The sequence below is a fragment of the Triturus cristatus genome, chromosome 10, assembly GCF_964204655.1.
Source record: "Triturus cristatus chromosome 10, aTriCri1.1, whole genome shotgun sequence".
Classification (NCBI taxonomy): domain Eukaryota; kingdom Metazoa; phylum Chordata; class Amphibia; order Caudata; family Salamandridae; genus Triturus; species Triturus cristatus.
Genome location: NC_140593.1, coordinates 1092524361 through 1092540462, shown reverse-complemented (window position 1 = coordinate 1092540462; position 16102 = coordinate 1092524361). Strand labels below are relative to the sequence as shown.

General features: G+C 41.2%; 1 protein-coding gene across 2 annotated transcripts in view; it reads right to left on the bottom strand.

The window, feature by feature from the left end:
- BAIAP3 (BAI1 associated protein 3) overlaps positions 1 to 16102 on the bottom strand; it is a 1035958-nt gene that overhangs the window by 120069 nt on the left and 899787 nt on the right. For both annotated transcript variants that reach the window (XM_085629280.1, XM_085629278.1), the window contains exons 18-20: positions 15841 to 15897; positions 14639 to 14736; positions 2871 to 2922 (exon numbers count right to left, since the gene is read on the bottom strand). In XM_085629280.1, coding sequence (XP_085485406.1) covers positions 2871 to 2922; positions 14639 to 14736; positions 15841 to 15897 — 207 coding nt within the window. The remainder of the gene's footprint in view (positions 1 to 2870; positions 2923 to 14638; positions 14737 to 15840; positions 15898 to 16102) is intronic.

Here is a 16102-nt window from a genome sequence, read left to right as displayed (position 1 = left end):
CAACCTCGGCCTCGTCTTGGACAGCAAACTTTACTTGAAACGTCAGGTCAATGCCATTTCCTCAGCCTGATTCCACATGCTCTGCAAAGTCTATAGGTGGCTCCCCATCAGCAGCAGGAAAATTATGATGCAGGCCCTCATCACCAGACGACTAGACCATGGCAATGCACTCTATGCAGGCACCATCACCGAACTCATATAAAGACTCCAGGTGATCCAGAACGCAGCTGACACACTAATCCTGAACCTGCTCAAGAGGGCACACATCACCCAGAACCTGACGGACTTCTACTGGCTCCCCGTCAAGAAGAGATGCCATTCCCACACCTACAAAGCCTTCCACGACCAAGAACCCGCATACATGAACCACCGCCTGCATTTCCACAGACTGACCTGGAATCTCCTCTCCACATACTTTGCCCTTGCACATATACCACATGTCTGCCACTGCCACTCCGAAGGACTATCCTTCTCCCACCTCAACGCCAAATCCTGGAAGCCCTTCACCTTCGCAACGCACCCTCGTTATCTCACTTAAGGAAGGGACTCAAGATGTGGCTCTTCAACTTATACCTTCAGCACAGGGCCTGGATACCCTATAGGGTGATAAGCTGCGCTACACAAGTGCTACTTGATTGATTGATTGATTTGTTTCTTCATATTGTATGTGCCTGTACAGTCTAATTGCTAATAAGAAATATTTAAAGACAGTTTGGATAGAGAGTAAGATTCTTACATCTTATGATGCAATGACACAGGCTCCGAAATGGGAGGGTTTGATGTTAACAGGCGCTATAGTCAGATTCCCAGAAATGGCAATGGAGAATATAAAAGCCAATTTGGACCTCGTGCTACAGAGACTCAATGCGAACAGCTCAGTTAAATCTAATTGTTTCCGTGGTTGATCTTAAGGCTTATCACAATGTTTACATTGCAGTTCTTGCCTTTCGAACATTTTTATAGTTGTACTAACCAAATAAGAAAGGTAAAAATCGATGTCAACATCTTGTTTGTGTAATTAAATGTGTTTCTGTAATTTATTGTCATTATTAGTGGTGTTATACAAGTTTTAAACATATATATAATTGGTGTAATTGTTTGGCTATATTTATTAATCAATGCAATAGCTTTTTTGAATTTGCTTGCTTCTAACTTTGTAACTCTAAGGACCCGCTTTCGATGCGGTTAGGAAATCTTCCCGATCAAATCGGTTTGGAAATGGTTTCTGACCGACTCTGGAGAGTACGACCGACCGAGTATGATGCATCTGGATGCTTCTAGATACAATTTGGTTGAACTCCCATTCACTTCTATGGGAGCCTATGTTCCTAACCCTATCGTGATTGGGCCCGAAGTTGGAAAGTTTTTCAGCACACTAGTCAAGTCAGTCGCCTCATTAATTTGTATATTGCTTTGTTAGTCAGCTTTCTAGACTCGCTGGTCTAATACATTGTTGCTGCACTTTTGTGTAACATATGTGGTAGATTCTAGTACTCTTGGGTATGCCCTGCTCTCCTCTTGGATTGTTTTGTGCCCTCCCTACTCCAGCATATCTAATTCGCTCCTTTATATTACATGTTAAGACTTTTTCACTTGGCAAAACAATAGTGCTTTATCAAGCAGTATGAATCCTGAACTATCTTTTCTGGCTGTCTGCAGTAAAAACAACAAAAGAATAGTCAACTATGTCGTTCATGAAGGTGAGGTTGTAGTAAATATTTATTTCATGAATTAACCCCTTGTGTGCCCCGCCCTTTCCCCGCCCTGTGCCGGGCGTTGAATTAGCGGGCGGGGTTCATGACGAGATAGTCTCGTCATGGGCACAGCGCAACCGCGCTCCATGACGAGACTATCTCGTCATGGGCACTGAAGGGGTTAAGAAGCATATTTGTATGTCGAAGAAGAGATTTTTGTATATTTTTGGGCTAACAATGGGCTCTAACTGCAACCAAATATTATTTGTTTTCCTTTCATGGATAGAATAGCGTTGAACACAATGGCAGTGATGCAGCTGAGCAGTGTATTTTGATGCTTTCATTGTCAAATATATTTACTTAACTAAGAGACTATTTAGTTAGTGAGTTAGATATGGGATTGAAACTAGGTTGCTAACATTATTATTATAGCTGTATTCATAATTTCTGGGAATTACACAATTTCTCAGTGGCGGCTCCTCAACTATGGCGGTGGATCGTTGCACCACCTGCCAACAGCCCAAAAAATGAAAAATAAAAAATAAAATAAACACTTGTTTATAATCGTTTTATTTTTGATCTTACAGCCAATGCTTGAGGGTGGGGCTACGAAGATGCCAGGCTGGTGGAGAAGTGGTTGCAGTGCTGTTCAGTGTGCATGACGGTCGGGCCAGCCGTCTCAGGACCACCAAACCATCATGCGCACTGAAACTCTCTTCCACCTGAGCTGTGTTGCCGGGTTGGGGAGAGCAGGAACAGGCTCCCAGTCTAACTGGGAGTGCAAATCATCGGTGCTCAGGCCAATCCTGACGCTGCTTTCAGCAGCATGAAAGCAGTGTCAGGATTGGCTGCATTGGACTGTGGGAGCCTGTGCCTGCAGTGGAGAGGAGTGTGGTGTGGCAGGTAAGTGTTTTTGTTTTTTCAATTTGTCTCCTCATCCGTCTGTCCGTCCCCCCTTCATGCCCCCCTCACATTCCAGCACTCTATGGACACACTGGCTGCTACTGCAATTCCTGTGAATTATGGAAAATTATTCTGAAAGATGATGTCATCACGATAAAATATGGGCACTGAATGTTCTGCTTTTTGTACAATAAAGGTAGCCAAGGAAGTAACATGCTCACGCACTTGCATTCTAAAAATATATAAAATCTGACTAAAAAACGCACGATTTACCAGATTTTCTAGTTGGTGGTAAGCAATGCTGAACAGGTCCACCTTCACGATGCTGGAAATGAGATAAAAGTGAGAGTTAGTCCATGAATGTATGAGGACATTCTTGGGCATAAACCTTTGAAGTATGTCCTTCAGGCTTTGGCAATTTCCCAAGCACCTCTTCACCCCTTTTGATGCAGTTTGGGTCCAAATATTCTCAGACTGTGCTAAAGCAAGCTATGCCGCCTTTAATATCCGGCTGCCAGGACCCCAGAGGCACTTCTTTGATGCTCTGGCTGATGACATTTTATATCAAAAGACACTTTGTAGTGCATCTCTTACCTGGGAACAGGTATGAAACAGAAAGATTCGCCAGATGGGGATAATTGTATAAAAACAGATATTTTTGGATGTGTATTTTTAAATATATACATACATCCAGGAGGAACAGATTTTCAAAATAAAAGTATATGACAAACTTAAACAAGTCATTTTCTAAGCATGCTGTTTGAAGAGATTGCAAAATACTCAAGCAAGGGGAGTTGTTCTTTCTATAAATATATACTGGTATGAAAAACACCAACGACCATTACATAACATACAATGATTGAGCATAAGAGCCGGTTACCAAGAGCCAATTATTTATTAAACACATTTTAAAAGGGCTAACGAATAACCTTTATCAGTGCTTTCATGAATCATTACAATGCTGACAGATCATAAACAGTTCATGTGAGTCAAACCCATTTCCCAGGTCCATTATGGTTTAATCAGTGCTCGACTACAATGACCTCAGCAATTAACCCATCAATTATTCTCAGGATATGAATAGAAAAAGGCACTACATCCATGGCCTTTTTCAGAATCACATCCAAGGAAAGTAGCCCGGATTAACGACCCTGCCACACAACACAGAGCAGCACCGGAAGTGACAGGGTGAGAGGAGGAAAGCACCATATCTACAGAGATGTGTCACTCTCCTCCTCTCCCCCCAGCACAGGCGAACAACAGGCTGCCAAGTGCCACATGCACGCCTTTGCGCCATAGTGCAGGGGTGTCTGATTGAGTCTAGGTTAGGTTTGCAATGGAAGGGTACCCTTCTAGAGCAAATACTATACCTAGACAAACTGTAAAACAATACCGTGTGACACACATGCAAAGTCATAAAAGAAAGGAGAAATAAAAAGTCTTTCTTCTTTTAACGCATGCTTCAAAGTGGCGTTATGTTTTGCAGCTAAACCCTATCACCGTCATTTTTCGATAGGGTTTGTGTCCAAAAGCAGGGGTGGTAGCACAGAAGCGCCCATGTACTACCCATGTAATGCCCCTGTGACACAGAGTAATCCAAAACAGCACTTTGAGCTGATGTGTGTTACTTTTCGGCAACTTTCCACTGAAAAACAAGTTTGGCGCTAGAAAGAAAATTCAATAAAAAACATTTTGCACAGGTTTGTACTGCTTTTTTGATGCAAATCCCAGTGTAAAAGGTTTGTAAATCTGGCCCTTCATTTCTACACAACTGTGATTGGCATAACACTACTCAAAATTAATCTTTACAGTGCGAACTCCTTTTATATTCCAAACATATCCCAACCTTTATGCCTGTAATAGGGCACAAGTATTCCAGTTCTCCATTGTGCATACCTACAGTTTATCCTCCCTGGGTATGTATGGGCCCAGTAGGACACTGAGTTGCTCACAGGCTCTGTTGCCTTCTTGCCTTAGGCCATTTGGGGTACACTATGGAGCATGGCCTCAACCTGCTCTCCAAGGCAGCTATTGGTTATTAGAGGCATACATAAAAGGTACTGTAATTTACGAGAGATGTTCCAGGTCCTTCCGGAACAAATTAACTAAAAGTAGATAACTGAGGGGCATATCTACAAGGCGGCGATATAAAATTATTGCCGATTTTGCGTCCGTTTTCGGCCGAAAAGCAGTGATAATTTTATCGCTATATTAGCAAGGTCACGCTATCGCGTGAAACCTTGCCTTAGCGCCTGAATTCCTAACGCCCATCTTTGCATCTCTAATGAGATGGAAAGTGGGCGTTCCTCCCCAGGATAACGGGAGAAATGTCGCTAAGCGACATTTCTCCTATTATCAAGCCTCACGCAAAGCAGCATAGCGACAAGAAAAGGAGCAATAACCTCTGTTATCGCTACTTTCCTTACGCCTGCTTTGAAACTGATTTAGCCATGATATCCTATGTAAGGTGGATTTCATGGCTAAGTATGTGAGGCCCTATCAGCAAGCTATCGCCAAACTTCGTGGGATTATCGCTGGGTTTCCAGCGATAATCTCACGTTTGGCAGTTAGCGCTAGGATTTTTATTGCTTTTGAGAAAAGCGTTGCTAATAGCACGCTATCTCAGCGATAAAAATCCACTCTAGCCGGCGATAATTATCATAGCGCTAAGTGCGCTTAGCGATAATTATCGCCAGTTGTTGCTGATATGCCCCTGAGACCTTTCGCTCACCAAGGGTACCTAGGTCGAAGAGTAAATGATTTCCCAAAGAGATAGGAGTAGGATTGAACTATAGTTTGACAGAGTAATCTCTATTAATGAGCCAGTATTTAAAATAAAAAAATCATATCTTTGTTTACATATAGATGATGCAGTGCAGTTGGGATGATGATCAATGGAAAAAACAAAATATACTCCTCCCTTTTTGGACTGAGGTACAACCCTAAATATATAGTTGCCCTTAAATGCCATGCAACTGCATTTAGAATAAAATAGGAGTTATCCTTTGACCTGGAGATCTCAAGTTCTTGGTAACCTCCAGAAAGCTCAGGGAAGCTCCAGCCTCAGTCTTTCACTAGGGACCATCGTTCCCATTTCTTACAAATGCAGCAAATGTGCGTTGATCTCTCAGTTCTTAGCAGCTACTCAAGTTGGTTTGATCCCAGGTGGATAAGAACTTGCAAGTAATTTTGCAGAAATAAAAAAAAATACCAAAGTAAAATGGAATTCCTACCCTATGAAACTGAGAATTCTGATTGCAAGAAGAAATTAGTAAAAGTTCCAGCATCTGTTTACAGGAGTAAGGTTGATCAGTTGGTAAGTGAATGGGTTGTACGACACTGTTCAAGTTTGTTGGACCTGGCCCTTTCTGCAGGGTCACCGCAAACATTTTACCTTTCTCCCTGCCCTTTTTGCTAAATTCATATTGTTGGCTTAGTACTCTGTACACTTTACCACTGCTAACCAGTGCTTAAGTGCTTATTTGTGCTCACTCCTCTAAACATGGTTATATTGGTTTACACCTGACTGGCATATTTAATTACATATATACCCCTTGTAGAGGGGTATGCCATATACCCAGGGTTCGTACATTAAATGCTACTAGTGGGCCTGCAGCAGTAACTGTGCCACACACTTAAGTACCCCCCTAAAACATGTCCCAGGCCTGCCATTGTAGCCTGAATACAGTTTTAAACTGCCAATGTAACTTGGTAATATAACCCCCTTACCAAGCCTTAAACTCCCCTTTTATTGCATATGCCACGTCTAAGGCAAGCCTTAGGTAGCCCATAGGGCAGGGTCATTGTAACTAAAAGTTTTGACATGTACATTTAAGTTGTACATGTCCTGGTAGTGAAAAACAACTAAATATGTTTTTCACAATTGCGAGGCCTACCCGTCCCATAGGGCAACATTGGGTTGACTTCTTACATTTAATAAGTGCTAACTTTTGATTAGGACCAGTTAAGCATTTCCTATTTAGTATCCATGAAATTATAATTAAAAATCCTCTTTAAAGTTAAAGCCTTTTTAGCTTTTAGTAAGTTGACATTTTCCTCCTGTTGGCCATTTGGTGCCTGCATTCTCTCTCCCCTCGGCCTCATGACTGGGTATAACTGACAGGCTTTGTGAATTCCTCCTAGTCACACAATAGAGGGCTTAGGTGTGCCAAACTGGGATGGGGGCGGAGTTGGGCACAGCACCACTTGCAACTGAATAGCTGTGCTCTGCCTCCACACAAAGGGCTTGCCATCTACACATTCTCTTTGCAGCCAGCTTCGGGCTAGGGCAGGGAAGTCAGGGAATTCCATGTACTTCAAAGACAAACCTCTAGAAACTTCTCCCAACCTCAAAGGAGGCACCAGATATGAATGTAGTGCCCTCAGACCCACTCTTCCGTTCACTTTCAGGACCTGAGGAATGACTCTCAGAGGACTGCCTCCTGTTGTGGCCTGCTGTGTACTCCACAAGACTGATTTGCTTCACCTGGTAGGATTACTTTGTGCCTGGGGATGTATGATAGAACAATGCATGTCTTTACCACGCATCATTTACTACGCAATGTGTTTACACTGCAATGACTTTACCACACATGAATTTACTATGCATTTACCTTTACTATGCATACCTTTACAATGCAAGGTAAGTCTATGGTAAGATAGGTGAAACCCACATGCATATATATGTAAATGTACATTTTTTTCTTTGTCAGAGCAGACCCCACAGCCATCTCCTTTTTAAAAATTATTTCCCCCCTTTTTTGTAACCTTATCACTCTATAGCCATACCCACCCCTAAACCCTAGAAATACCCTTATCACCGATATCCCTATCCATCCCTAAACCCTAAAATGCCCTTATCACCCTATACTACTACCCACCTCTAAACCCCAAATCTCCTTTACCACCCTATACCTCTACCAACCCCTAAACACTAAAAATACCAGTATGACCTTATAGCCCTACCCAGACCTAAACCCTAAAAACACCCTTACCAACATATACCCCTACCCACCCCTAGACCCAACAAATGCCCTTATTACCCTATACACTTACCTACCCCAATCCCTAAAAACACCCTTACCTCCTACCCACCCCTAAACCTTAAAAACACTGTTGTCCCCCTATACCCCTACCTAACACTAAACCCTAAAAAATACCCTTACCACCCTATACCCCTACCGAGCCCTAGCCCTAAATCATAAACACGCACGCCCGCGCACACACACACACTTTTATTGACATTCAAGACTGACAAGACTATCATACCAAAAATGATTTGATTACCTGTTTGATGTTTCGTCTATTTCAAGATGTCAATTAAAAAACACTGGCATGAGATTTTATGAAAATATACTTTGCATTCCAAATTAAACAAAAGATGAAGCACATTTACCTATCTTTTTGAATTGGCAGGGGAACATCTGGGCATGCGTCTAATAGCTGGGACTTTCTGTTTAGCATCGGACTGTTAGACATCTATCCCTTGGATGGACATTGCCGATCTTACACGACGTAGAAGCGGGAAGGTGCACCACGTGTATTGCCATAACTCTGAGATTGATAGACAAAGAGCTGTACTGATAAGGGGAAGATTGAGCAACACCCCGCCGCCGGACCTCCGGGTTGTCGGGCAAATGGCTGTGTAGTACGAGAATGATGGTAAAGAGTGGTATGGAAGTTAGCGGGCCCGAGAGGTTGTAGGCGTGCAGATGTAAAGTTGGTGCAACTCATTAATAAAGGTTTTGAAAACTTAAAAAAAAAAAAAAAAGAACATCTGTTCATCAATTTTATGCTTCGAGGTAAATGGTTCTGTGTTTGAAATGTACACTCACAAAGCACTGATGTAGGTATAATTCAGATGCAATTTTTTAAATACTTGCTCACAACATACAGATGTAAAACAGAGCATTCACAACGCACAGGCGTGGATGGACTCATGCACAGTTCCTGTGTTTTATACATATGCACCCTCAAACAAGCACAATTGTGAAAGCTAGGCACATCTTTTCTCCCCTCGCTGTCCCTAAACCTATTCATAATGCAGCCTCTCTCAGTGTTATTGCTTCAGATGATTGGTCCAAGGCCCTTCTTATTATTAGTGCACAAACTCAGTGCCTTTATATTAGGTAGTACAACATTCTGGTTGCTTGTAGCACTGACAAATGGCATACTGTGGCAGGAAGAGCTAGGAAGAAGTAAGTTATGATCAACTGCTCAGTTTTGAGCAAGTAAGAACATTTAAAAACCCTTTTCCTTAAAACCCTTTTACGTGGAAATCCTTAAGACAGAAGCGGTGGCTGATGGAGATGTGAAAAGCGCATGCAAATGTGTCAGCGAGGAAGGAGGGTCTTGTGAAGGTAGGAAAAGTGCTGGAACTGGTGGAAGTTATTTTAAAAAGAGGAGGCACTGTGTAAAAGTAAAGCAAAGTGTTCCATTTACTTGCTTTACATTGCCTGGGGCCAGCGGCTGATAAAAGATCAGCTGTAAGCCGGCGGGAACAAACTGATAGAGCGCCACCTTATTCAGAAAATTGTAGGGGTGCATCATATTCACTGTTAGTCCGCACCCACATATTAATCGAAATGGTATTAAGGTGTGACTTAGAAATGTATTACTCAGATCTGCTTATAATAGTAAGATCAGACATGTAACTATGCTTTTCATGAAGAGAAATGTCATAGTTCTCTGCAAATGTATTTTAGTTAACGCATAATGATTGGTTTCCATGTAATGCAGTGTATTAGGTTTAAACGTGCATCATAGTAAAGTCTGCACATGTAGTTTGCTTTTTCATATATAAAGTGTAACGAAGTTAATGCTTGTAATGTGATTTTAGAAGAGTAGGTTTAAAAATGTAAAGGCCTGATCTCATATACGTTTAAAGAGAAAGGCCTGTTCATTTCTTATGTTAGCTAAATGCTGTAGGCCGAAAGTGATTTCCCTTGGTAAGGCTTTGAGTTTCAGGCTGTTACAAAATCTTAGGGAAGTGGAAAGTTTCTCGTTCTCATTTTTCTGTTGCAGGTGCAAGGACACTTAGCTCGTTAAGAGAGACTAGGCCTTTGTTTTAGGAGTTAGGATGGCACGGGAAGCCAATATGGGAGTACACTGGAATTTAAGGATGATACTTTCGGCAGAGCAGGTGCCCGGGACCCAAGGTCAAGATAACCGTCGCTGGATGAGATACAAGTTTCACTGGAAAAGTACTGGAAGAAGACCTGGCTGAAGAGGTGTGTCGGAGGGCGTGTTCTATGTTTTTGGGATTTTGAATTAGGGACAGTGCCCCGAGGGTTGAGCAGTTGAGGCTTAGATAGGAAGCTAGAAGGAGCATCTTAGAGCGAGCCCTGACTAAGTGAGTGCACTTCTAAGGAAGTCTTCACTTCTGACACCTTTTACTCTCTTGCCTGGAAGAGGAAATGCTAAGTAGGGATGTCACCTTAGAAATAGAGTAGGGATAGTCTAACTGGTTTTCCTTCAAGCTAATGACTTCCAATGTAGAGACTGGAGTAATTTTCGTATTTCTGATGTTACTGGAATTGATTATTCTTCTTATCCTGAGTCGGATGAGGCTCCTGCGTAGGATTTCTTTTGTATTAGTGCCCATTTATTTTCTTCACCTTGTACTGCGGTGTTTGTATGTGCAGTTATTCTTGGTTGTAATAAATTCCCAAAATTGAGATTCTGAGTCAGTGGTCCTTTCAGAGAGTAAAGCAAATTATTGCTATATGTTAAAATTTGACTTTCTCCCCTCTACACTATTTAGCAGATAAAAAGATCCTGGCGACCTGAGAGGATTCTTGGTGATGGTAGGGTAGATAAGAATCCGGCGGCATCAAAACCAAGGAGCATATCAACAACACCATGCGATAAGTATTGCTAAACGCTTTTAGCGCGTTTGTCATTATCGCCATCTATTGCCGGATCACATCACCGTGTTAGCGGCGTATTAGCAACGCTTTGCTAACAGGCGATGTGAAATCCAGTGATAGACGGTGAGAATGAGCATTAGCGTGCGAAATCCCACGATATGGGAACTGCGCTAATGAAAATGTAGATAATAGGGAGATGTGGACTTAACCTTGTGATCCACCTCCCATTATTCAGATAGCTAAGTCGAAAAAAAGGAGACGTTAGATACCAGCGATAACCACGGTTAGAGTGGCATTTATTATCGCTTCGCTTTTCCGGGGCTGGCTTGCACATACTGCAATGTCTGGTTAGCGAGTTTTTCCCTGTTGTTTCTGGGAAGCAACGCCTACTTCGCATCTCATTAGTGATGCGGGCCGAGGCATTAATGTAACGGCTGTTAACATGCGCTAATGCATGTTAGCGGCGCTTTGATGATAATGAGTTAAAATAATCGCCGCTTTTCCGGCGCTATGTGCCGGAAAAGCGACGTTATGTCTCTTGTTGATATGCCCCCTAGTCTTCTATTAAAGGTGGGGCACTCAATGCAGCTCTAAAAGCACACCGTTGTCACAGAAGAGCTGTGAACAACTGGAAAGTAAAATATTTTAGATCCATTACTTCTGAAGTCATTCAATAGCTATAAAAATTATTCCCCAAATATCTAAAAAATTACAAGGTTGCATTATAAACCAGAACACAAAGAAAGCATGTAACGGAAAGAGAAAATAAATCACTGAAACAAGAAACCACTTCAAAGGATCACTCAAGAGGCTGTTGTCCCAGTATAAAACCAAAGCCTCCAGCGAAAGTTAAAGCATGCCTTATCGCTCCTTACAGCACAATGTGTTTCGCAATATTTGAAATTACAATTGTTTTCTAGCGTTTGAGTAAGCTACTTAAATTGTTTAGAAGCTTGTCACCTATGTGGAATGTTGCCAAAGTCTCAATAGATTTGGAAATCTGGATTAGAAGAAATAATTTCACTCTGGAAAAGTTCCTGCTCTGCCACAGATGGTAACGGATGCACAGTGTCAGAAGCGCATTCTTGGACAAGCCACGCGTTCTAGGGCCCGGTCACGAAACACAGAATATTCACCAATGAAACAGACAAAAGAATAAGGACAGGGTAGGGGTTAGGGTGAAGGGAACAGCACACAGAGAAATGGAGGGTGCAAGGGGAAACCAGTAACAATGGCAAAACAAGTCAATTAAAGTAACGTGCTGGTTAAACAAAAGCTACACATGCTCATCTAAGGAAAAGGTGTGTGCTCGCTAGTACGTGGGTTAGCAATTTGTTTACATTTATAAGCTTCTCACCTATGTGGAATGTTGCCAAAGTCTCTGTAGTTTTGGAAATCTGTGCTGTTCTGCTGCTGCTCCTGGGCCTGAGCTGCAGCCATAACAGGCCTCCGTGGTAGATTCTCTCAAACGGTTAATCCTTAGCAACAATGATAAGGGGTTAACCTGCTGGAGTGCTTTCCTTCTAGGAAGAGGCTTCAATGTTCTGCTAATGCCTCCAGAAAGCACCCGCCCCATCCCTCCCCTAGAGCCATAAATGTACGCAACGGCAGGGGGTGCAGGGCAATGGCTGAACTTATTTAGAGAAAGCGATTGCATCTAAATTGCCACATAAATTAACCTGCGCACGATTAACATCAAAACGCACATGGGGTGTGGACAATGGCGTCTGACTTCTAAATGGCTGTTTTCACTCGTGCTCCAAATGGAAAGGCAGCGGGAGCAGCAGTGTGCGAGGAGAAACAAACAAAAGAAGAAGAACCAAATAGTGCGCCATAACTAACAAAAATAGACAGTAGGGGAGGAGTACATGTAGGACAGACAGTCACCATGGGAGGGAACCAAGCACACCAAGGAGGAGCAAATACAACCAATGCACCAATAAAAAGCCAGCATTTCAGAATGGCAGACAAAGTAACTAATGGAAATCGATGGGCGTGCCAAAAGCCCACAGAGGAGTCACAGCATGTTGATGGACAGTGCATGCACTGCCTAGGCTTGACCTAAAAAATAAATAAATGTAATTGCTTTGTTTTAAAGCAGTATAGAAATAGCTTATTTCTAAAGCAGGTTTAAATTAGGGGTGGGCAGAACTCGTGGAGTTTCACCCTTCGGAATTCAGCAAACTTACAGAAAAACTCTGCAAGATTGTCCATTCATAGTCCAAATGTTATATAGATTGTGAAATGTCAACCAACAAGAGATAATAGTAGACTCCTTTTGCAAAGGAACTTTATTGGATGAAATATCAACAATATACTCCAAAAGGTTGAAAGGAAGGAACAGAGCCCTCACGTTTCCTTTTAAAGAGATGAACCTACTAAAGAAAGTAAAGAAGCATTCATGAACAGGGAGCGATATCTTAAGATCAGGAAGTTACATATACAGCTCAACAGAAGTATGAGAGAAAGAGGCAAGTAATGGTAGGAAGGTGTATTTAAAAGGTTAAGATCAACAGGAATAGATATTATGTTTTCAAAGCAAAAGAAAAAGCTGAAGAAACTTTAATTAATAAAACCTGACATTAAAGGCTTAACAGCAGTCTGTGATAAAGCAACAGGTAATGGTGGACGTGTTTGCCTGACAAGCGTTGTAGGTAGTCCGTGCTACAAGTCACACCAAACCAGAGAGAAAGACCTGTAGACCTATGAGTAGTAAACATTTATGACAGACTTAAGGGGTTATTATGTAGGCCATTTTCTAATATATTTCAAGAGGGATTTGTGATGTTCCATACAATAGTTCTTATTTTGTAGCATTTACTTAAACATGTGAAAGGCTGGCATTATCTCCTAAGGAAGGGCAAAGACAGCCTGAAAGTACTGAATATGTCAACATATACCTCAGTAATTCATGTCTAAAAAGTCCATGGGACACTGTGGGATCGATTCATAGAACTAACTTAAGACAAAATCCTAAACTTACTACCATTTCGGTATTCACAGAAGGCACTTACACATTTTGCTATTCACAGAAGGCACTGACTCAGTTTGGTATTCACAGAAGGCACTTACTCATTTTGGTATTCACAGAAGGCACTTACTCATGAGTAAGTGCCTTCTGTGAATACCAAAATAAGTAAGTGCCTTCTGTGAATACCAAAATGGTAGTACGTTTAGAGGATTTTGTCTTAAGTTAGTTCTGTGAATCGGGCCCTGTGTTCAAAACATAATTCAAAGATTTTAATGAGCACAATAAAAGAGATTTGACTATGGAATGAAGGATTATACAATTTGGTTTTCTTGATTTTGAATATAGTGGTTAACTGATTTTAAAATCACTGTTGGTTTACGTAATGACACATGAGATGATGTAGAATTTGTTTCAGTGCAAACTTAACATATATTCAGCCTGTGACTAGCCAATCATCCTTCCACCTCACTAAAATAGCATGCACATAGATTGCACAAATTAATACAGTTTAATGGGAGTGCAGCATTTTGTGACTGCTCCAAAAGTAAAAAGAAGTGAAATACTTCTGTTTGATTGGAGGCACATCCACCTTCACCAAAGTCTTGTATTTGCAGGCTGAATGGTGGGCGGCGGTATTTTGGCAGAGGAGGGCTTCTATTACACTTTAGCAAGGTTAACATGGTGGCCCACATTTTAGTTGTAGAGCATTATCCAACTCTATATAAATAACATGTAGAATCCACACTGCTTGGATAGATTTGAAGGCTTCAAGAATGTGGCTAACCTTTCAAAATATAATTTTACTCCTATTAATATCCCTATTAGTGCCAACTCTCTCTTGTTCCACAACTCCCTAACTTCACCTCTTAATTATTCTATCATATTGTTTAAATGGTTATACCAAATTGATTGTTCGGAAATCTCAGGCTCTGACTCCTCATTCTCAATGACCAAGAAGCGCTTCTGACTTTAGTACTAGCTGGAAAATCTCATCATTTTCAAAGTTAACCATGCACCTTCTCTGTTTTGCTTGCCTTTACTTCGATTCTTTCCTCCTTTCTTTTCAGGATATTAACCATGAACTTTGTGAAGAGTGTAATTGACACTTTACAAATTCCCATACAGTTTTGATTACCTGGAATCATGTTCCATTAATCCCAGCATTTAAAGAAGTACACAATGAACAAAACATGTCCACACACCTGACAAATAATTTATTGTAGATATTTAGGTTCTTCTGTAAATCTTCATGTACCGCATCAGCCAGTTTCACCAGGCACAGCAGCTGCTCCAGTTCATTCTAAGTGAAATAATATTTGATTGTAAGCAACTTTATTACTATAGACATTCTAATAGGATGTTTGGAAAAAACAACAATATTACTATTATTTCATGGTGTGGATAGCCTCATATTTTATGACATTTATATTAATCTTCTTTAGAATTACATTGTAGGAAAAAGCTGCAAACTGTCCTATTCTGGCATAAGCAATACTCAGTAGCGGCTCCTGGAAGGAGCGCAGTGGGGCGGCGGGGCGGGGGAGGAGCAGGGTGGGGGGTAGTAAACTACGGCATACCGCCGAACAGAGGTAAGTATACAAATAAATAAAGAAAACAACTTTCATTGCACGCGCTGTATCACCAAATGCGATGCAATGCGCGCAAATAAATTTGTTTTATTTATTTATTTGTTTACTTACCTCCGTTCGGCCGTATGACGTAGTTTAATTCCCCCCACCCTGCCCCTCCCCGCCGCAGCACTCCCTCCAGGAGCCGCTACTGGCAATACTGCTAACTCGGCCACGGTGGTCCATTCCTGATTTCAATCATATTAATTAAAAATCCAGTATAATACATTTAAAACGCAAGGCAACTCAATGACTCATTGAATATATTGCACCATACCATTCTATGCCATCATTTGCATCAACAGCATGGTGCAGAAATTAAATCTGGAGCAACAGAAAAGAGCAAAAATTACATTTTGCACCAGCCAGTTTGTACAAATGCTGACTTTTGCACTGATTGGTGAAAATAATAATGCATAAATGCCTGACACTGCCAATCTATGTATTTCTGCCCTAAAATGATCTGTTGAGTTGCAACAATTAACAAAGTGTCAATCAATATTACATGATAGTAATTTATGTTCTTCAATCATTTTACGCACCCTTACATGGAGAAATTAATAAGAAAAAATTGTACATGAATTTTATAAATTCCCAGATCTTCATGCACTCACTTTCACCTGCTCACTAAATCCCTTCTCTTCATTCACTCACTGACAAGCTCATGCACTTCACTCATGCATCTGCTTATCACTTCCATGAGCTGCAAATTATTTTTGATCTTGTGTACTGTTAGCTGAAAAAATGTGTGAAATTCTTCCTTGTGCAATACATACCTTTTCTTCAGATTTGAGGCAGGCACGTTTTTTCTCATACCATTCTAATGTGCCTTTCTGAAAGAAAGAACATCAAACTTTACTTATTTTTTAATGACGCAAATGTCACTAAATGCAACTCCAGACGTTAAATATTAGTATAACCTGCCCTTAAATGCCTATGATTTCCCAGTCAATTATCATTCCGCCATATACATTTTATACTAATCTTTGAACTTGGGGGCATATTTACAATGCCCCACCGGAGCATCACTTTTGTGGT